This window comes from Heptranchias perlo, chromosome 4 (assembly GCF_035084215.1).
Source record: "Heptranchias perlo isolate sHepPer1 chromosome 4, sHepPer1.hap1, whole genome shotgun sequence".
NCBI classification, from domain to species: domain Eukaryota; kingdom Metazoa; phylum Chordata; class Chondrichthyes; order Hexanchiformes; family Hexanchidae; genus Heptranchias; species Heptranchias perlo.
This window is the reverse complement of record NC_090328.1, coordinates 23,820,067-23,840,942: the sequence shown is the minus strand read 5'-3', so window position 1 is coordinate 23,840,942 and position 20,876 is coordinate 23,820,067. Positions and strand designations below refer to the sequence as shown.

At 42.4% G+C, this 20,876-nt stretch overlaps 1 protein-coding gene across 3 annotated transcripts in view; it reads left to right on the top strand.

The window, feature by feature from the left end:
- The first annotated feature begins 1,782 nt into the window (after nt 1-1,782).
- Nucleotides 1,783-20,876, top strand: part of lrp2bp (LRP2 binding protein) — a 37,762-nt gene continuing 18,668 nt past the window's right edge. The window contains exons 1-5 of one of the 3 annotated variants that reach the window (XM_067982605.1): nt 1,783-2,010; nt 5,321-5,423; nt 7,513-7,628; nt 12,157-12,272; nt 18,466-18,579. In XM_067982605.1, the coding sequence (XP_067838706.1) occupies nt 5,395-5,423; nt 7,513-7,628; nt 12,157-12,272; nt 18,466-18,579 (375 nt within the window). In that variant the 5' untranslated portion in view covers nt 1,783-2,010; nt 5,321-5,394. Of the gene's footprint in view, nt 2,032-5,320; nt 5,424-7,512; nt 7,629-12,156; nt 12,273-18,465; nt 18,580-20,876 lie in introns of all 3 variants that reach the window. The other 2 variants (XM_067982604.1, XM_067982603.1) reach the window with 2 other exon arrangements.

Here is a 20,876-nt window from a genome sequence, read left to right as displayed (position 1 = left end):
TGCCTGTGCCGGGTCTCTGAAAGAGCGACGAATTAGTCCCACTCCCCTGCTCTTTCCCCATGGCCCTGCAATTTTTTTCCTTTTTAAATATATATCCAATTCCCTTTTGAAAGTTACTATTGAATCTTCTTCCACCACCCTTTCAGGTAGTGCATTCTAAATCATATGTAAGGAATCTTACAACACCAGGTTATAGTCCAACAATTTTATTTTAAAATCACAAGCTTTCGGAGATTATCTCCTTCGTCAGGCTTCAGTTTGAATAAGTGAAGCATTATATTGATGTTGGTACCATGTGAAAGGGAAAAGGCTGATGACAGTACAGTATTGGAATTAAGAGTACATTGGTGATATTAGATCACCAATCGCAAGTGACCCCAAATGAGCTAACATTCCATCTTGCAACCAGAATCATAGAATGGTTACAGCACAGAAGGAGGCCATTCACCTCCTCACCTGACGAAGGAGATAATCTCCGAAAGCTTGTGATTTTAAAATAAAATTGTTGGACTATAACCTGGTGTTGTAAGATTCCTTACATTTGTCCACCCCAGTCCATCACCGGCATCTCCACATCATTCTAAATCATAATTCACTGAGTTTAAAAAAAATTCCTAGCTCCCCTTTTTGCCACTTGTCTTAAATCTGTGTCTTCTGGTTACCAGCCCTCCTGCCAGTGGGAACAGTTTCTCTATAACTATCCTATCAAAACCCCAAATAATTTTGAACACCTCTATTAAATATCCCCTTACCCTTCTTTGCTCTCAGGAGAACAATCCCAATTGTGGGAATATCTGTTCAAATACAAGATAAAGCATAGACTTTATCTCAAAACAAGTTAATTGTGGAACTGTTTTACAGTTGATGTGCTAGTCTTGATGACAATACCTCCCTAGTCAGAACCCCAAGAGGCAGAAACTAATGCATCAGTTACTTCAACAGGTCTTTGTTTGCGAGTCCTTAAGTGCAAGAGTTTTAAATGCTTTCAAAACGTAGCTGTACTGAGCTTTTTTTTGTCCTTGAAGTATAGCCAGTACACTATTACACATTTGATTTTTCCCATTTCACAAGAAGCCAGTGATAAACACATTTTTTATATAATGCTATGCAATATGAAAATACAATCTGAATATAAAAGCGTTACTGTTCAAGACCAAATGAAATGCAAACAATATGTGGGATAATTTCTGTCACCATGTTGATTTGATGCAACCCTATTTTAAAACAGTTCCTTGTACTGATCATTACATAGGTATAGGAGAAGCGGCAGGTTGTTCTGATACGGTTAGTTTTTGGGGAGGTGGAGGTACTTTCGAAGCAATTACTTTCCCCTAAAGTCTCCTGGGTAGTCTCGACTTAAAATCTCACCCGCGGGGCTCCTCTGCGGAGCTCTGCGTTCATCCGTTTTAGCCACAAACCAGCAACAGACACACTGGTGTGATGTAGGCCAATATCATTCTCGCCCCCACCCTATCCCAGGTACATATTCGTATCAGATCATAGGCCAATTATTTATATAAATCAAATCTGTTTTCCACAGGATATTTTCATTCATTTTTATTTATCCCTCGATTAACATAACGAGTCCCGCAGCTGGGGGCGGCCTGAGTTTCTGGGTGATAACAAGTCACCGGGCAGCTCGGAGGTGATACGGACTCCCTTGTAAATAAGGGCCACGCCGCCTCGGCTAGGCTGGGCTGGGCTGGACTGGACTGGACCCTCCAATCTCATCGTGCGAGTCCCGGAACTTTCCTTTGCCCTCCTCACGTTGGAGACATATTTCATGTCACACCCGGAACAAAACAAAGGGGCGGACTTCCGGGCAACCTAGCAACGGCGCGGTTGCCGGTCTCCAAGGCAACTGGTCCCACTTCAACAGCCAAACCGCGGTCACGCAGCAGCCCCGGGGGGCGAGTGCGAGGCGCCCGGAGCAGGTGGAGGAGTCGGGGGTTGGTGCTGCTGCTGCTGCTGCCGCCGCCGCTGCCGCGCCCAAGCACAGAGAACGAGGATGTAGTGAGACTACATATTAATGTATAGAAAATAACATGCATAAATAGAGAATATAATATGGAAAATGATTTAATGTGTACAAAATATGTTAGTGTATGGAAAATAATTTTATATGTTAATGTGAGGGAAATATTTATGTCCTGAAAAATATTGAATGTCATGTATCTGAAATAGAATTCCAGAGGTGAGGTGAGAGTGACGGCCCTTGACATCAAGGCAGCATTTGACCGAGTGTGGCACCAAGGAGCCCTAGTAAAATTGAAGTCAATGGGAATCAGGGGGAAAACTCCAGTGGCTGGAGTCATACCTAGCACAAAGGAAGATGGTAGTGGTTGTTGGAGGCCAATCATCTCAGCCCCAGGGCATTGCTGCAGGAGTTCCTCAGGGCAGTGTCCCAGGCCCAACCATCTTCAGCTGCTTCATCAATGACCTTCCCTCCATCATAAGGTCAGAAATGGGGATGTTCACTGATGATTGCACAGTGTTCAGTTCCATTCGCAAACCCTCAGATAATGAATGCAGCAAGACCTGGACAACATCCAGGCTTGGGCTCATAAGTGGCAAGTAATGTTCGCACCAGATAAGTGCCAGGCAATGACCATCTCCAACAAGAGAGAGTCTAACCACCTCCCCTTGATGTCCAACGGCATTATCATTGCTGAATCCCCCACCATCAACATCCTGGGGGTCACCATCGACCAGAAACTTAACTGGACCAGCCACATAAATACTGTGGCTACAAGAGCAGGTCAGAGGCGGGCATTTCTGCAGCGAATGACTCACCTCCTGACTCCCAAAGCCTTTCCACCATCTACAAGGCACAAGTCAGGAGTGTGATGGAATACTCTCCACTTGCCTGGATGAGTGCAGCTCCAACAACACTCAAGAAGCTCGACACCATCCAGGACAAAGCAGCCCGCTTGATTGGCCCTCCATCCATCACCCTAAACATTCACTCCCTTTGCCACCGGCACACCGTGACTGCAGTGTGTACCATCCACAGGATGCACTGCAGCAACTCGCCAAGGCTTCTTCGACAGCACCTCCCAAACCTGCAACCTCCATCAAGGGCAGAAGACACATGGGAACAACACCACCTGCATGTTCCGCTCGAAGTTACACACCATCCCAACTTGGAAATATGTCGCCGTTCCTTCATCGTAGCTGGGTCAAAATCCTGGCACTCCCTAGCTAACAGCACTGTGGGAGAACCTTCACCACACGGACTGCAGCGGTTCAAGAAGGCGGCTCATCACCACCTTCTCAAGGGCAATTAGGGATGGGCAATAAATGCTGGCCTTGCCAGCAATGCCCACATTCTATTACAGAATGAATAAATATTAAGGTGTGTAGAATAATTAAATAAATACTGTGGAATCTGCATATATTGTTAGGTTTGTACAGTTAGTGCAGGTGATCACTATGAATGGTTGAACTTTATAACACATCCCCATCCTCCAGTTTTTCATGATCTTCTCGCTGTTGTGCTATGGGTGTCAATCCATTTACTGTACTTGATGGTTTAAATGAAAAATTGTTAATGTTTTTAAACATCTGAAAATTGTTTTTAGACTAAAGTCTACCCTTTTTGTTTGCCCCTTGGTGGCTTCCACAGAATGCAGTGGCGGAGACTTCAACAAAATAATTTTTATAGTACCTTTCACAACCTCAGTACGTCCCAAAGCACTTTACAGCCAATGAACTACTTTTTGAAGTGCAGTCACTGTTGTAATGCAGGGAAACACGGCAGCTAGTTTGCGCACAGCAAGTTCCCACAAACAGTTAATGACCAGATAATCTGTTATCATGATGTTGGTTGAAGGATAAATATTGGCCAGGACACCAGAACTCCCCCGCTATTCTTAAAATAATGCCACGGGATCTTTTACGTCCACCTAAGAGGGTAGACAAGGCCTTGTTTTAACATCTCATCTGAAAGACAGCACATCCAATAGTGCAGCATCCCCCTCAGTACTGCACTGAAGTGTCTGCTTGGATTATGTGCTTAAATCTCTGGAGTGAGACTTCAACCCACAACCTTCAGACTCGGAGGCGAGAATGCTATCACTGAGCCAAAGCTGACACCTTCAAACAGTCAAAGGACCTCCAGGCATTTTCAAACAGCTCTTTTCCTCTCTCAAGAAACCACTGTAAAGTTATGAGGTATTGCTTGTTTCTCTACTAGTTTGCTGTTCATTTTTGGACGTCAGTTTCATTGACTCATCCTCATCATCACTGCTGACTACTGGCGTCATTGCAATTATAAATTATTAATGTATATGTAACAGGGCACAACTTGCTGTCATCAATGTGTAATTTCAGGGTTTTTTTAATGAACCGTTTCCTCTTGCAATGGTTTGATCACACTCTTCATAAGTGGATTTCATGTCCTTATGAATCAGAAGCTGCAGCAGAAACCTTGTAACCTTTAGGACTCACACAATCCTAGAAACTTAATGCCTACTTCATTTTATTTCTCTAACTCACTGTGGGAGATAGTATCAACACACTATACTCAAACTGAGTTCAAATTCCCAATGAAACTATCTGGATTTATTTAAAATTTGAGCCGGTAAAAAAAAACCCAGTATAATGACAACAGTAAAATGGTCTGATCTTTTAAAACTGCATTTTGTTCAAATAACACGAGTGTAATGAGAGTCTCTTAACCATTGGACTGTGCCATTTTCAGTTCTGTTTATCTTCAGAGTTAAATTCCCTTTCTCCCTTGCTCTCTGTCTTTCTGTCAGCCTCAATCCCACTGGCATTATGCTTGTCAGCCATGGCTCAGTGGGTAGCAATCTCGACTCTTGAGTCTGAAGGTTGTATTCAAGTCCCACTCCAGAGACTTGAGCACTAAAATCTAGGTGGGCACTCCAGTGCAGTACTGAGGGGGTGCTGCATTGTTGGGGGTGCTGTCTTTCAGATGAGAAGTTAAACCAAGGCCCCCTCTGGTGGATGTAAAAAATCCCCTGGCACTATTTCAAAGAAAAGCAGCGGAGTTCTCCCTCGTGTCCTTGCCAATATATATCCCTCATTCAACATCACTAAAAACAGATTGTCTGGTCATTATTACATTACTGTTTGTCGGACCTTGCTGCGCACAAATTGGCTGCCGTGTTTCCTACATTACAACAGTGACTACACTTCAAAAGTACTGCATTGGCTGTAAAGCGCTTTGGGATGTCTAAGGTCATGAAAGGTGCTATATAAATGCAAATCTTTTCTTTCTTAAGTGATTCAGTAGTCTTTGAACTGTGTGGAATACTTACTAATGGTTTTATGTTTCCTCTGATGGTCCCATTGCCAGGTTGAATGATCTGCAATTTGGTGTTGCTCACATCTCACAAACAGTATCTTCCTGGCTAAACACATCAATACTGTATGGAAGACAAAAGGAAAATTCATCATCTGTAAGTTAGACACACCAGAGCTGAGTGGCCCTCTTAAACCATTCTCATCCTTAGCTTTACATTTTTAGAGTATACGATAAACTCATTTATATCTATACATAAAGCTAGTGCTTATCTTTGTACAGGTGACAATAAAATGGAAGTTGTCATAGCATAGAAAAATAAATCAATATTTATCATTCTGGAGAGAACATGAGTAACACGATTACTACCTTTTTACGGTACTCATCTGAATGGATTACAGTTTTTCTAATTATTCTCTAATTATTTTTTTCAAATTATTCTTTCAAAGCTTTAGTTAGCCCAATTTGCCTACACAACCCTATTAATATTTATTAAAAAGTGTAATTGACTTTTGAATTAAAAGATGTTAGAGTAAAATTCTTGGACCATGTTGACATGCATTGGCAGATTGTTCTGTGAACTTTGGGCATGTATTAGGAGATAGTGTCCCCACCTTCACTTCCCTATTGGGCCGTTTTAAATCATTTCCTAACCCGCTGAGCTATTATTTAGTTTACTTATTTTAGTCTAATAGTTTTTAATTCAAAAGTCAATTAAACTTTTTAATAACTATTAATGGGGTTGTGTAGGCAAACTATATACATGTACTAGGCTAACTAAAAATTTGAAAGAATAATTAGAAAAACTGTAAATCCAATTTATTGATGAATTTATAAACTGTTGTTTGGATTTTAATGAGTTCTGAATAATCCAATAGAAATGTGCTGCGCACATTCCTTAACTTCTCCTCTCTGACCGCTCAGTGGAAAATTTCTCCATTTCTCTGCCCTCTTGTGAATCTTTCTCCTCACTGTGTTCTTGTTCAAACATCAGTAAAACTAAACACTAGTACAACAAGCCCGGTATCTGCCTGTGGGAAAGAGTGACCATCACTGAGCTGGAAGATTTAAAATCAGAAGAAATATGGGAGCAATTCTTGATGGGAAAGAGAATTCTTCCCATTTGAAGCAGTACTTTTCAAAGTAACCTGTATGTGGGACCGTCTGCAAATATTGATACACTCCAGGGACCCTCTATATGTAAACAGGATCATTATGCTATTAGCTCAATAAATATAGAAAATTTCATAAATCTGATGACAGAGCAACAGAAATCTCCTGACCGTGGTACACCCCAGAATCCGCATGAATCTCCAAGGGTCCAGGGACACCCGTTTGAAAATCTAAAGTTTGGAGCAAATTTGCCTGCCCATAAATCCTTCTAGGATAACATCCACCTCCTCCTGAAGCTGCATGACAATTTGCATTTATATAGCTCTTTATCACATCTCTAAGAAGTGTCCCAAAGCACTTAGAATCATTGAATCTTACAGCACAACTTTCAAAAGGGCAGGCCCGTCATGCTTGTGCCTGCCCTTTTGAAAGTTACTGTTGAATCTGTTTCCACCACCCTTTCAAGGCAATGCATTGCAGATCATAACAACTCACTGCGTAAAAAAATTCTCCTCATCTCCCCTCTGGTTCTCTTGCCAATTATCTGTTTTCTGGTTACTGACCCACCTTCCAGTGGAAACAGTTTTTCCTTATTTACTCTATCAAAACCCCTCATAATTTTGAACACAACTATGAAATCTCTCCTTAACCTTCTCTGTTCTTAGGAGAACAATTCCTGCTTCTCTCGTCTCTCCACATAACTGAAGTCCCTCATCCTGGTACAGTTCTGGCAAATCTCCTCTGCACCCTCTGCAGCCTGTTTTAGGTGGCTGACAAGAATGCATGAAAAATGGCCCGACTCAATATTGGGACAGTAGTCTTTCAGACATCCATTGGGCACGGGACATTGGTCCCTGAAATTGTTCCTCGTTGACCCCATTTTTACACCCATAAAATAGGTGCAGTGAGGTCCAATTTCTACGTCAAGGTGCCCAGCATGTCAATAAGAATTTTAGTTTTACAAAAATTCCAATTAAAACATAAATTGAATTTTTAAAGGAAAATTAATAAGGTTGTATAGGCAAATATAGAAATTTGAAATAATACTTAGAAAATCTGTAAGTTTTAAAAAATGACCTTTTTTACCGTTGACCTCTGAGCTTTCAGCACGCTAATAGTGAAATAAATTGCAGGTCACAGTCTCCAAATCGAAATGAGTTAACATGTGAACCGTTGCCTCAGAAGCAGACCATAAAGTGTTCTACATTGCAAGAACGTGGGATCAAGAACAATGCCGCCCGGAATTTGGGTAAATAGTGATACAGGGACAAGAAAGTTTAAGAATTGAGAGTAGTCCTGTTGAAAAATGATTTCACTGTCCTTTTAATGAGAAACCAATTGCAACAAATAAAATCAGCAGGTTTAAAGAAAAGTTTCTCAATGAATGAATAAAATACCACAGCAATTTCAAATAGTTTTCCTGATCTCATAAGAAGAATAAATGGTTGCAAAGACTGGGCTTGTTGTATTCCCTTGGTGATCCAATTGATGATCAAAGGATTTGATAGTGTAGATAGAGATAAACTATTTCCTCTGGTGGGGGAGTCCAGAACAAGGGAGCATAACCTTAAAATTAGAGCTAGACCATTCAGGGGTGATGTCAGGAAGTACTTCTTCACACAAAGGGTGGTGGAAATCTGGAACTCTCTCCCCCAAAAAGCTGTTGAGGCTAGGTCAATTGAAAATTTCAGAACTGAAACTGATAGATTTTTGTTAGGCAAGGATATTTAGGTGGCTGACAAGAAAGATTATATTAAGAAAGATGGAACCAAGGTGGAGTCAACCAAATGGAGTTAAGCCACAGATCAGCCATGATCTAATTGAATGGTGGATCAGCTTGAGGGGCTGAATGGCCTACTCCTGTTCCTACGTTTCTAAATGGACATGTTCAGCTTACAGGAAAAGCCAGTATTTAAGGGAGTGCACACATATTCTCATGAGTAGACTCATGACTAAGGTCAGAGCATGTGGAGTCAGGGGACACATAGCTGAATAGATAGCAAGCTGGCTTCAAAACAGAAAACAGAGAGTAGAGGTTAAGGGTAGATACACAGACTGGGAAGTGTTGTTCCACAAGGATTGGTGCTGGGACCACTGTTGTTCACCATTTACATAAACCATTTGGACTTGGGAATTGGAAGTACAATTTCAAAATTTGTGGATGACGCCAAATTGGGGAGTATAGTTAATACTGAGGAAGACTGCGACAAATTACAAGAAGACTTTAATAAACTTGCAGAATGGGTGTGTAATTGGCAAATGAATTTCAATATAGATAAGTGTAAGGTGATGCATTTTGGTAGGAAGAATAATGAGGCCACTCACTCCTTGGAAAATAAGAGGCCTAAATGAGGTAGAAGAGCAAAGTGATCTAGGGATACAGATACACAAATCACTAAAAGTAGCAACACAGGTTAGTAAGGCCATAAAAAGAGCAGCTAGAGGGACAGAATTGAAAAGGAGAGAAGTTACATTAGACTTGTATAGAACCTTGGTTAGACTGCACTTGGAGTACTGTGCACAGTTCTGGTCTTCATATTATAGAAAGGATATAGAGGCACTGGAGAAGGTGCAAAAAATATTTACAAGGATGATGCCAGAACTGAGAGGTTATACCTATCAGGAAAGATTGAACAGGCTGGGGCTCTTTTCTCTAGAAAAGAGAAGATTGAAGGGTGACCTGATAGAGGTCTTTAAGATTATGAAAGGGTTTGATAGGGTGGACGTAGAGAAGATGTTTCCACTTATGGGGAGACCAGAACTAGGGGCCATAAATATAAGATAGTCACTAATAAATCCAATAGGGAATTCAGGAGAAACATCTTTACCCAGAATGGTTAGAATGTGGACCCCGTTACAAGGAGTAGTTGAGGCAACTAGCATCGATGCATTTAAGGGGAAGCTAGATAAACACATGAGGGAGAAAGGAATCAAAGGATACGTTGATAAAGATGGATGGGGTTGAATGGCCTCTTTCTGTGTAATTCTTGGTTACATTCTCTGTAATTATATGTAGATCTAGCACATAAAGGTAATATGCTGCATATCTTTCATAACAAAATAGTGTACTGATTTTCAATTTGCAACATTACTACTTCTAGATGTGCCAGGTAGGTAGTTACTTTTTTATAGCAATTAGCGTTGATAATATTCTCCTTTTTATTTTCAGAAAAGTACAGTCACTTATTTTATGAAGCAGTTGTACATTATGTTTGCATAGTGGTTATGCAATGGCTTATCCAGGTTTTGTGGTATGACTGTGCTTGCACTGGGAGCAGGGGGTTGAGGAAGCGTGGTTGGTCTGGTCTGGGGAGCGTTTAGGCCTGGTGATGGTTGGGGGAAGAGAGGGAAATGACTTGCATGGGATGGGTTGTTGTGTTGAGGAGGAACCACTTGATGCTGAGTGACCTCCAAGAATAGCTTGAAGTTGCTTGGTATTTCCCCAGTTCCAGGTGGTGGCTGAACATCATTCATACATAGAATCATAGAATCATACAGCGCAGAAGGAGGCCATTTTGCCCATGCCTATGCCGGCTCTTTGAAATAACTATCCAGTTAGTCCCACTCCCCTGCTCTTTCTCCACAGCCCTGCAAAGTTTTCCTTTTCCAAGTATTTATCCAATTCCCTTTTGAAAGTTAATATTGAATCTGCTTCCACCACCCTTCCAGGCAGTGCATTCCAGATCATTACAACTTGCTGTGTAAAAAAATTTCTCCTCCTATCCCCTCTGGTTCTTTTGCCAATTATCTTAAATCTGTGTCCTTTGGTTACTGACCCTCCTGCCAGTGGAAACAGTTTCTCCCTAGGTACTCTATCAAAACCTCTCAAAATTTTGAACATCTTTGTTAAATCTCCCTTTAACCTTCTCTGCTCTAAAGTGAACAACCCCAGCTTCTTTAATCTCTCCACATAACTGAAGTCCCTCATCCCTGGTACGATTCTAGTAAATTTCCTCTGCACCCTCTCCAAGTCCTTGACATCATTCCTAAAGTGTGGTGCCCAGAATTGAACACAATACTCCAGCTGAGGCCTAACCAGTGATTTATAAAGGTTTAGCGTAACTTCCTTGCTTTTGTAGTCTGTGTCTCTATTTATAAAGCCAAGGGTCTCATATGTTTTTTTAACAGGCTTCTCAATTTGTCCTGCCACCATCAAAGATTTGTGTACGTAAACCCCCAGGTCTCTCTGCTCCTGCACCCCCTTTAAAATTGCACCATTTAGATTATATTGCCTCTCCTCATTCTTTCTTCCAAAATGCATCACTTCACACTCCTCTGCATTAAATTCCATCTGCCATGTGTCTGCTCATTTCACCAGTCTGTCTATGTCCTCCTGAAGTCTGCTACTATCATCCTCAGTTTACTACATTTCCGAGTATCGTATCATCTGCAAACTTTGAAATTATGCCTTGTATACCCAAGTTCAGGTCATTAAGATATATCAAAAAAAGCAGAGGTCCTAATACCTTGGGGGTCACCACTGTACACTTCCCTCCAGTCTGAAAAACAGCCGTTCACCACTACTCTTTTCTTTCTGTCCCCTAGCCAATTTTGTAAACACTGCCACTGTCCCTTTAATCCCATGGACTTCAAAAACTAATTGTTTTTGGTTTTACTTCCAACATGCTGCACTTCATCACAGAGGTGGGGGCAATGTATCTTTCTGCAGGTATTAGTGACTGTGTGCCAGTGTGTTCATTGTGGGGTTCCCTCCTTCTCCAGTTGATACGCCCAGCAACCATTGTGCTGGGCCTTTGAGATTGTAAGATCAGCCATGGTCCTTGTGGTCTCCCCGACTGCTGTCTAGAACAGCTGAATGAGGGGGCATGACCAGAATATATGTAGTAAAATGCCCTTCTGGCCACAGCACCTCCAGTAGTAGGGAGGGATGAAATTTGTGGAGCTTATGTGGGTTGTACTATATGCAATATATGATCTTAGGGAAAGCATTCTCCTGCAAGGTCGAATGCTGTCTTTCTCCATAGTTAAACATTGCTGAAGTGATGTAGATCCATGATGGTCCCCTTGAAGCACATCTGCTTAAGTACACTGTATGTTGTGGAATTGAGTCATGCAGATTAAAAAGGTCTCTAGTTGGATTTATTGTGCTACAGTGGAAAAAAGCAACTAAGGTTCCTGCTGCTGATTGCTGTTTAGTGACCTTTGTGGGAAAGTATGAATGTGTGGAAGTCAGGTGAGGGCAGCATTGGGCTCAGCTGTGATGACCCACATGGTTAAATTGCCTTGACTCCATGAAGAATAGCCCCTCGGGTGAGGTAACAGGGCAGCCGGTCCCTGTGGAACCTTGGAACCATACCCCAGCTTGAGTTAGTGCCTTCAGGAGAGAAAGAAAATCATATTTTAAAAAAGCGAGATTTAATTTATAAATGATCAGATTTGCTCCATTTGCCTTTTTCCCAGATCTCCCTGCATCACAAATCATATCCTAGCTGAGCGTTCAAACTGTAGCCCTTTCCTAAAAGGTGCTGCCATCACTCTCTTGATCTGGCAGCTATAACGTACCAGAAAAAGTCCAGACTGACTTGCCTATCAATTCAATAATATTTTTTCTCTCCTACTTCCCTGTGGGGAAACGTCCAGCCTTTGCCACTCAGCACTTACCCGCTGATGCACAACTGAGTTTGGGAACTCACCACAAGTGAAATGACCAGCACAGTACCAGCAGAATGGCATTACATTTAACTTATAGCATAGATTAGAAGCAAAATCTTGAAAGGTTCTTTTGGAAACTGAATATTTTTGTGCTTTAAATTCAGCTACACAATTCAAATATTTCACTGAGTTGAAAAAGGCTGATGCCTTCTTAAGAAAACGGATCAAAGATGGAGATTTACAAGCAACTTTCCTACTGGGACAACTCTACTTTGAAGAGGTGAGGTAGTAGTTCATATATATAGCAATAAAGAAGCCTTGAGATTGTCAATAATTTCAGGAGATAAAATCATTAAAATAATCTGTCATTTTATTTTATTTATTTACATTACCATAACTGATATTTTGCATCATATACTCCAAAATCGGTTGCATAATTTTTCCTGTGGCGTTTTTATTTCTCAAGGGAATGTATACTTGTTGAGAATTATGAAATATTTCTTTAAATGTTCGCCATTGCTTATCTACTGTCATATCTTTTAATCTAATTTCCCAACCTACCTTAGGTTCCCTAGTTGGTTCCTCGACAAACTGTTGTAGAAAACTGTCTCGAATGCATTCCATGAACTCGTCCTCCCAACTACTTTTGCCAATTTGGTTTGCCCAGTCTATATGAAGATTAAAGTCCCCCAAGATTATTGCATTACCCTTGTTACATGCTGCTCAATGAGTCGATGAAATTGGTCTTTATATGGCTATCACAGTCAGATCCCAAAAAACACGACTTTTGCAATGGCTTCAGCTAATGGACCAATTAGATCCCAGGAAACAGGACTTCAGCATTGGCTTCAGAGACAGAAGGATGGACTCAGTTCTTTTAATATTACAATTTTTTAAAAACTATGAAAACTAAAAAAATGGTAATAGAGAAAATATTGAGACTAAAGATAGACAAGTCTCCAGGACCTGATGTTTTCCATTCCAGAGTATTAAAAGAAGTAGGTAAGAAAATTGTACTTGCTGTAGTCATGATCTTCCAAAACTCTCTTGATTCAGGAATTGTCCCCTTGGATTGGAAAATTGCCTATGGCACTCCATTTTTTAAGAAGGGTAGGAGAGATAAACTAGGAAATTATAGGCTTATTAGTCTAACGTCTGTTGTGGGGAAATTACTGGATTCTGTTATTAAGTGCAGAGTGATTGAGCACTTGGATGAATATGAACTGATCAGAGAGAGCCAGCATGGATTTGTAAAGGATAAGTCATGTCCGACAAACCTTGTCGAATTTTTTGAGGAGGGTAACTAATGTGATAGATAAGGGAGTGTCTACGGATGTTATTTATATGGATTTCCAGAAGGCATTTTATAAGGTTCCACATATGCGTGTTATAAGAGTGTTATAAGAATAAGAGCACATGGAATTGGAAGCAACCTATTGACATGGGTAAGGAATTAGTTAGGAGATAGAAGACAAAGAGCAGGGATAATGGGTATGTACTCAAATTGGCAGGATGTGACTAGTGGTGTCCCGAGCGATCTGTACTGGGGCCTCAGCTTTTCACTAAATTTATAAATGACTTAGATGAAGGAATAGAGACCTATATATCCAAGTTTGCTGATGTCACCAAGTTAGTAAATAGCGTAGATTGGAGCAGAAAGTTGCAAAGGGACATTGATAGATTAAGTGAGTGGGCAAAACTGTGGCAGATGGAGTTCAATGTGGGGAAGTGTGAGGTCATCCACTTTAGACCTAAGAAAGGTAGATCTGAATATTTTCTAAGTGGTGAGAAGCTAGGAACTGAGGATGAGCAGAGGATTAGGGATCCAAGTACAGAAATCACTAAAAGCTAGTGGACAGTACACAAGTAATTTAAAAGGCTAATGGAATGTTGGCCTTTATCTCAAGGGGGCTGGAATACAAAGGGGTAGAAATTATTTTGTAGTTATATAAAGCTCTGTTTACACCCCATTTAGAGTACTGCGTTCAGTTCTAGGCACAACACCTCAGGAAGAATATATTGGCCTTGGAGGGGATGCAGCGCAGATTCACCAGAATGGTACCTGGGCTAAAAGGGTTAGATCATGAGGACAGATTGCATAGACTAGGCTTGCATTCCCTTGACTATAAAAGATTAAGGGGTGATCTAATTGAAGTGTTTTAAGATGAGAAAAGGAGTTGATAGGATAGATGGAGAGAAACTATTTCCTCTGGTGGGGGAGTCCAGAACAAGGGGGCATAAACTTAAAATTAAAGCCAGGCCGTTCAGGGGTGATGACAGAAAGCACTTCTTCACACAAAGGGAAATCTGGAAAACTCTCCCCCAAAAAGCTGTTGAGGCTTGGTCGGTTGATAATTTCAAAACTGAGATTGATAGATTTTTGTCAGGCAAGAGTATTAATAGTTATGGTACCAAGGCGGGTAAATGAAGTTAAGATACAGATCAGCCATGATCTAATTGAATGTCGGAACAGGCTTGAGGGGCCGAATGGCCTACTCCTGTTCCTATGTTCCTATGACCCATTTTCTCATTCACAATGGAAAATGCACTTCTGAGCAATGTTCATGGAAACGGAATATTTAACCTGGTGTGGGGACGGTGCTAAAACATAGATGGACATGTGAAAAAATGACACAGTTTAGATGTTGGATAGGTTTCACATGTACACTGACGACACCCAGCTCTACTTCACCACCACCCCTCTCAACCTCTCCACTGCCTCTGATTTGTCATGCTGGTTGTCTGACATCCATTATTGGATGAGCAGAAATTTCCTCCAACTAAATATTGGTTATTTTTAAAGGCAGGCTGTCTCCCTGACAGTCTGCTCTTAAAGGTAGCCGGTACCTGTAATTTGCTAAAAATAACAGTCTGCTGTCTGCGCGGTGTCTTCGGATCCCACCACAAACTCAATTCGACAGCCACAGACTCCATCCCTTTCCCTGGCCACTGTCTGAGGCTGAACCAGACCGTTTGCATCGGTCCCATTTGACCTTGAGCTTCTGGCTTCATATCCGCTCCATCGCTAAGACCGCATACTTCCACTTCTGTAACATTGCCTGCCTCTGCCCTTGTCTCAGCTCATCTGCAACTGAAACCCTCATCCATGCCTTTTTTACCTCTAGATTTGACTATTCCAATGATCTCCAGCTGGCCCCCACCTTGCACCCTCCATAAACTTGAGCTCATCCAAAACTCTGCTGCTCGTATCCTAACTCGCACCAAATCCAATTGACCCATCACCCCTGTGCTCCCTGACTTACACTGGCTCCTGGTGCAGCAACGCCTCGATTTTAAAATTCTCTGCCTTGTTTTCAAATCCCTCCTTGGCCTCGCCCCTCCCTATCTCTGTCACCTCCTCCAGCCCTACAACTCTCCGAGATCTCTGCACTACTCCAATTCTGGTCTCTTGCGCAGCTCCGATTTTCATCGCTCCACCATTGGCGGCCGTGCCTTCAGCTGCCTAGGCCCTAGCTCTGGAATTCCCTCCCTAAACATCCCCGCCTCTCTACCTCTCTCTCCTCCTTTAAGACGCTCCTTAAAACCTACCTGTTTGACCAAGCATTTGGTCACCTATCCTAATATCGCCTTATGTGGCTTGGTGTCAGTTTTTGTCTGATAATGATCCTGTGAAGCGCCTTGGGATGTTTTACCACTTTAAAGGTACAATATAAATGCAAGTTATTGTATGTGTTGGTTAAGTTGGAAGAGTGATTTTGCAAAGATAGGAAATACATACCTTGCTAAATGGCGAATGATTGTGGTCCCGTTTTACAGAAGGGGTTGGGGCAGTTGGCATTGGGACAGTTGGAACAGTTATGTTATTCTTCAGATGTCTTTATGACTGAATATGACATAAAAATGCCCCTGCACCAGTTTTTCAGTGTATAGCTCTTGTTAAATGTGCTTTTAACAAGAGACAATGGATGCTAAATTGGGCTATCTAACGCCCATTGTTTCGGTGATACGCGGCCTCCCGGAGATCCAAGATGGCATCTTGGATGCACACGCACGCACGCTTCTAGCGTGACATGTGCCGGACACCATCTTGGTAAAGGGTTTAGCACATGCGCAAATAACGAACGCTGGCATCACGTAAAGTAGGGAGAAAATGCATTTGATCAGTGTGCAATGCTGATTTAAAGTGACAGACACCATTTTGGCATTTAACGTTCCACTCAATGCACTGTTTTAACCGTGACCATCTAAACCTGTCTTAGAGTGCCTGGAGGACCCCCCCCCCCCCACCCCACCCAGCAGTACTATTTAAAGGGATCATGCAGGATTTACAGGTTAGTTGCTGGATTATTGCTTCTGGCTGCTGATGCATTTGTAACTTTTTTGAGGTGCCCTATACTTGAATACGACAACGAGGGATCATAGCCTAACATTTAAAGCCAGGAGGTGCAGGAGTGAAGTTAGAAAACGCTTCTACATGCAAAGAGTGGGACAAGTTTGAAACGTTCTTCTGCAAACGGCAGTTGATGCTAGCTCAATTGTGAATTTTAAATCTGAGATTGATAGATTTCTGTGAACCAACGGTGTTACGGTTTATGGGGCTAAGGCGGGTGTGTGGAGTTAGGTCGCAGATCAACCATGATCTCATTGAATGGCGGAACAGGCTCGAGGGGCTAAATGCCACTGCCACTTGCTGCCTCCTGTTATCCGCCTCCTTCTCCTGCAAGAAAGAGGATGTGTGTCTGGGTGATGTGCCTGTCATGGTTGAATAGCTGCCAGTGTGTGTGGCCTGTGAGTTGTGGGTGAGCGGCTTGCAACATTGGTAATGTGTAAGGGTGAGAGGAAGCATCTGATGGAAAGAGTTTGTTGGTATGTAGGTGATGGGGGGGGGGGGGGGGTGTAGTGCGTGGAGCAGTGGATGCGGCTAGTGGTGCAGTTGGTAGGAGATGCCAAGGAGAGTTGACCTCACTCACCTTGACCACGCATGTCAAAGTATTGAACTTCTTCCTGCACTGCATCCATGTTCATGGTGCTAAACGCCTGGCATTGACTATGTCCCCTGCTGCCTCCCATATGTCTGGAGGGCCTCCTGCCAATGCTCCCCCCCCCCCCCCCCCCCCGATAAAGGATGGCCCTCCTGTCCACCTCTTGAACCAAGGCCTCTAGTGCATCAGGAGAGAACCTTGGTGCACGCTTTCTCGCAGGCCTGATACCAACTCGGACCGGCAGATTGGTGAGGTCTGGCATGCAGATTGGAGGATGTGGGATTTAATGGTGCGCAACCTTTATTCATTGTTTTAAAATAATTCAACATTTTGTAAACATAGGGATAGGACCTGCATCTTTGTTTTACATGTGCGATGTCTGATCCCCGTTCAGACTCCGTGCGGACAGCAGACTGTTATTTTTAGCAAATTACAGATACTGGCTACCTTTAAGAGATTTTGGCACACTGTCAGAAGCACTGGGCGCGGGTTAATCACGGATCGCGGTACCTGCACCCGGTTTGTTGCCTTACCCAATTTAACCCCCTATCACTATGAATCAACCTTTTCATTCCTGTTATATACTGGATGTTATTGTACCTCAGAAAATCAATCAAAAACATTAGGCAAAAAAAAATTCTGTAGCAGATATTTTACTGTAGAATATAATTAAGTAAGAATATTAATGTGGTAGGTGGAATTTTTTACTTATAATTTTATAAATAAAAAATAATGTTTCTGTATGACATAGATTCTACACAATGTTTTCACAAACCAGTCCCACGTCATGTAGAAAATGATGAGACTGACATAAAATCATTGGTTATCTGCTACGTAAAATATTACCTAATCAAAATAAGATTTCAGCTGCTCTGATAGCATCAGGTGCTGCTATTACATTACTGAATGCTGCTCCTTAGTGGAATCAGAGCTCCACATATACAACTAACTAAGGATTCACATCTGTGTATGCATCTAAAATGAAACTTATTTACATAAGGAAACCAAACCTGAATCGTCTTATTCACAGAAGCCTATTGTTTATGGGAGTGTTCCTAATGAGAAACAGCATACTCTGCAAATTTGATACTTTTTGAAGTGCTGAAAGAAATTGGGTTGCATTTGTTATATATGGTTTGCCATTATGTTCGTATTGACATAACAGCTATCCGAGAAAATACCTGGGCTGACAATTTAAAAATGTATCTGTAGATAGATATATTAGTTCTGAAGACTAAGACCCAAATATAGAATTATCTTCCCACAGATGTTTGTGAAGGCTGGTAGCAGTAAACAAACTGAATGCAATAAAAGGGCATTTTAATTTCAAATTGTTGGCTGCTGTGAGATTCTTGGAACCAATTGGCTGAGAGCACAGGTATAAGTATACAGAGAAACCTGCATTCCTTGTACAAGCGTAGCAGCTATTAATGCTACAACACACACCAGATTATTAACAACCCAGCATGTTGTCACATTCAAGAGCAAAATTGAAGATTGTTGTATTGACTCATTTTTGTGTGCCTTTAGGGATGCCATGAAACAGCTTTGGCAGAGTTTAACAAAATTAAAGACACAGACTTCCAGGCTCTCTACCAGCTGGGTGTAATGTATTACGATGGCTTAGGCACTAAGGAGGTTCCTGTGAGTAGAATAAACCACCATTACTGTCTAAGGTGTTTTTTTAATACCATGTCCTTGTGTAGTAAATTACAAACAGAAAAGGGTAAATTTTGCTGATTGGAGAATCAGGCCCCCGTTCAGCGCACACAGTTCTCGGCATTTCTGATTTTTCAGTCACTAAAACTTATCACCAGAAAATCAGGAGTGCTGTGAATTGGACATGCTAACTTCTGCAGTCACTTCTCTGATCCATGGTTCTGTCAAGTGAGGCTCCGCACCGGGAGCCTCGCCTTGCAAAAGTTACCATCATGCATAAGCACATCTATTTCAAACTTTAGACTTACTTTGGTGCTCAGAGCCTCAAGAATTTCTTAATCTGGCAAGGAAGAAAAGGGGGTGTAACTGGTGCATTACCTTGCCTGTCCTGTTGAGGTCATTGAACTTCTTGCGACACTGGTCTGCAGTTCTGGGGATGGGAGAAGAGTAGGTACTTAGATGACATTTCTAGCAGGCTTTCTGCCACAGATAACCAGCAGCCTGTGTCTCTTGATGCCACTTTTCCCAAGGAGAGCTTGCAGGTCAGAGACTGTAAAATTATGGCATCTTCTTCTGTGCCCGTGTGCTATGTCCTGCTGCCTTGTGTGGCTGCGTGTGCAAGCTGCTCCTGTAGTAAACATTCTTGAAAAGCATGAGAAAAGGATTGACAATATTTGCAGTGACGGTAGTTGAGAGTCAAATGAGTGAGCCAAGCAGTGCACCTTCCTTATCTGCCTATCTCCCAGTCTGCTGCTGCAATGTTCAGTCTTTTTAAAAGCTGCACTCTAATTTCCATCCACTCCAGAAGATTACATTCGTTTTACAAGGGATTTACGCTAATCACTACTCCAATGGATTTGTAAATGAGCTGACCCAGGAAACCTTTGTGTAAATACCTCCAGATGGGCAGCGAGCACAAATCCTTTTCCATTGCTGTAAAGGTGGTGCTTATCATGGAAATTCACCCCCATATTATTTTCTGGTGGCATGCACAGAGTATAACATGTTGCATTACGGCCATAATTCTGCACAGCATGAGTTCTCTATCTCAGCTGTGCAATAGAAGCGGCACAGGGCAGTCACCAGGTGCTTCCTCACAGGAAGGGGGAGGAAATGGGCAGAAGAGTTACCCAGACTTCTCTCACACACTTCCTTGAAGTTGGTTATAGAGTGGCAGTGGTAGAAGTCTGGGACCAAGTTGCTTGCTCAGTTGGGAAATTATGTGTGCTTTGGAGAGGGAGGGTATGAAAGGGAGAAAATGACCTCTCCGCTAGCAGAAATAGTTTTCTAAACAATTTTGATATCCTTGTATAGATAGATGCTTAAGAGATGCACTGGTGACTTTGGAGGCATATTGTGTTCACTCAATGTAGGCAGATAACCTAATAGGAATAAAAAATGGAGGGTTGCTTCAAACAGGCTTTTCTGCCTTTGTTCACCTCAAAGGTCTGTACCATGGAGCCTCAACAGATACATACACAGGAGTCGATTTTAACTCTACCCACCTGGTTTCCAGTTAAAAACGATCAGGCTACTTACCCGCTCGAAAATCAACCCGTTCATGCCATTTCCATTTTAACCTGCAGGGTGCTGTAGGCAGATGAGGTCCTCCAGGCAGTGGCTTCTTGATTTTATGCAAATCAGGGTCCTATTTCATCAAAAGGGCCCCGATTGCATTTGAACTGGGGCCTGAGTGGGGAAACCGGGCCGACTTTCCCTCCCAGGCTGAAGCAGGACTGCAGTTGGCCTGCAGGCAGAAGAGGCCCTCTGTGGATAGTCTAAAATTTTCCATCGTGGGGCAAGGAGGACTAGGGGGTGCTCCACTGGGCCCTACAAGAAAATCCACGGTCTCCCTTTTCACAAACTCCCCCCACTTTCACTCCTGCGGGTCCCTCTCACAAACCCCCTTCCCGCGACTAACCTGCTTACCGGCAAGCCTTCTCTTACTGCCAGTCAGCGGCCTCCTGCTGCCCTAACTTCCTTTCCTGTCCACTGGCCAGCTGCTGCTTTCCGCCCTTTTCAGCAGGCAACTGACCGGCGGCATGTAGATGAGGCCCGGGAGGCCCAGGCCCCAAATTTAGGCCAGTGAGTGCCTCCCCCTGCCCACTTAAAATCCGCTCGGGCTTAAAATCGACTCCAAAGTTTTAATCCATGCTGCCATTAATTTCCATTTATCTCAATTCACTGATATTAACAGGTCTTTGTGTTCTGCATTAAGATTTATCTACTAATGAGGCAATAGTGCTAAGAACAGCTCTTTCCAAACATCTAGGCCTACAAAA